This window comes from Merops nubicus, unplaced genomic scaffold (genome assembly GCF_000691845.1).
Source record: "Merops nubicus isolate BGI_N331 unplaced genomic scaffold, ASM69184v1 scaffold12852, whole genome shotgun sequence".
Lineage (NCBI taxonomy): Eukaryota > Metazoa > Chordata > Aves > Coraciiformes > Meropidae > Merops > Merops nubicus.
The window spans coordinates 1-799 of record NW_008595666.1 but is presented as its reverse complement, the minus strand read 5'-3'; the positions used below and the strand labels follow the sequence as shown (position 1 = coordinate 799).

At 51.6% G+C, this 799-nt stretch overlaps 1 protein-coding gene across 1 annotated transcript; it reads left to right on the top strand.

Annotated features, from left to right (window-relative positions):
- Window positions 1-73: 73 nt before the first annotated feature.
- LOC103768971 (mas-related G-protein coupled receptor member X1-like) lies at window positions 74-751 on the top strand (the record flags this gene model as incomplete). Its single annotated transcript, XM_008936138.1, has 1 exon — window positions 74-751. A coding segment is annotated over one exon (678 nt), but the record flags the coding sequence as incomplete, so codon positions are not given.
- Window positions 752-799: the final 48 nt, after the last annotated feature.

The following is a 799-nucleotide window of genomic DNA, read 5'->3' as shown; positions in this document are numbered from 1 at the left end:
ATCCCTCTCTGAGCTACAGGACTCCTGAATACGTGGATGATGGGGAGTATATTGACTTTTATTACTGCCCAAGTCCATCTGTTCAATGGATCGTCCTTACCCTTGTCTGTGTGGGGATTTGTCTGTGTGGACTTGTGGGGAATGGCACAGTCCTGTGGTTCCTGGGTTGCAAGATGAAGCAGAACCCTTTCACCGTCTACATCCTAAACCTGGCTGCTGCTGACTTCTCTCTGCTCCTCCTTTTTACTCTGCTCGCATTGACAGTCTGGATATTCAAAGAGTTATGTTTCTATGACGTAAAAAATATTATTTCACACGTTTTTTTGGCATTTGCATTTCTCTGCCACTTCTTTGACCTCAGCAGCTTGGGTCTCCTGACAGCCATCAGCGTGGAGCGCTGCATCTCTGTCCTCTTCCCCCTCTGGTACCGCTGCCAGCGCCCCAAGCACTCGGCGGGCATCACGTGTGGGGTGCTCTGGGTGCTCGCTGGGCTCTTGATTTCCCTCACATATCTTAGCATCAACTTTGCTCCCAGCAGCATGCCAGCGTGTGCTGGTGCAGTCGTTGCCTTTTCCTTGATCATGGCATTGATGGGGTTCATCTCCAACCTGGTCCTGTTCATCAGGCTGCGATGGGGCTCCCAGAGGAGACACCCGGGGAGACTCTACATCGCTGTGCTGCTCAACGTGATCGTCTTCTTTGCCTTTGGGGTTCCTTTCAATGTGGAGGCTTTCCTCAACCTTACGACTTCGCAAGCACTCGTTGCAGGAAATACTCCCTTAGTGCTGGCCCTGCTGAA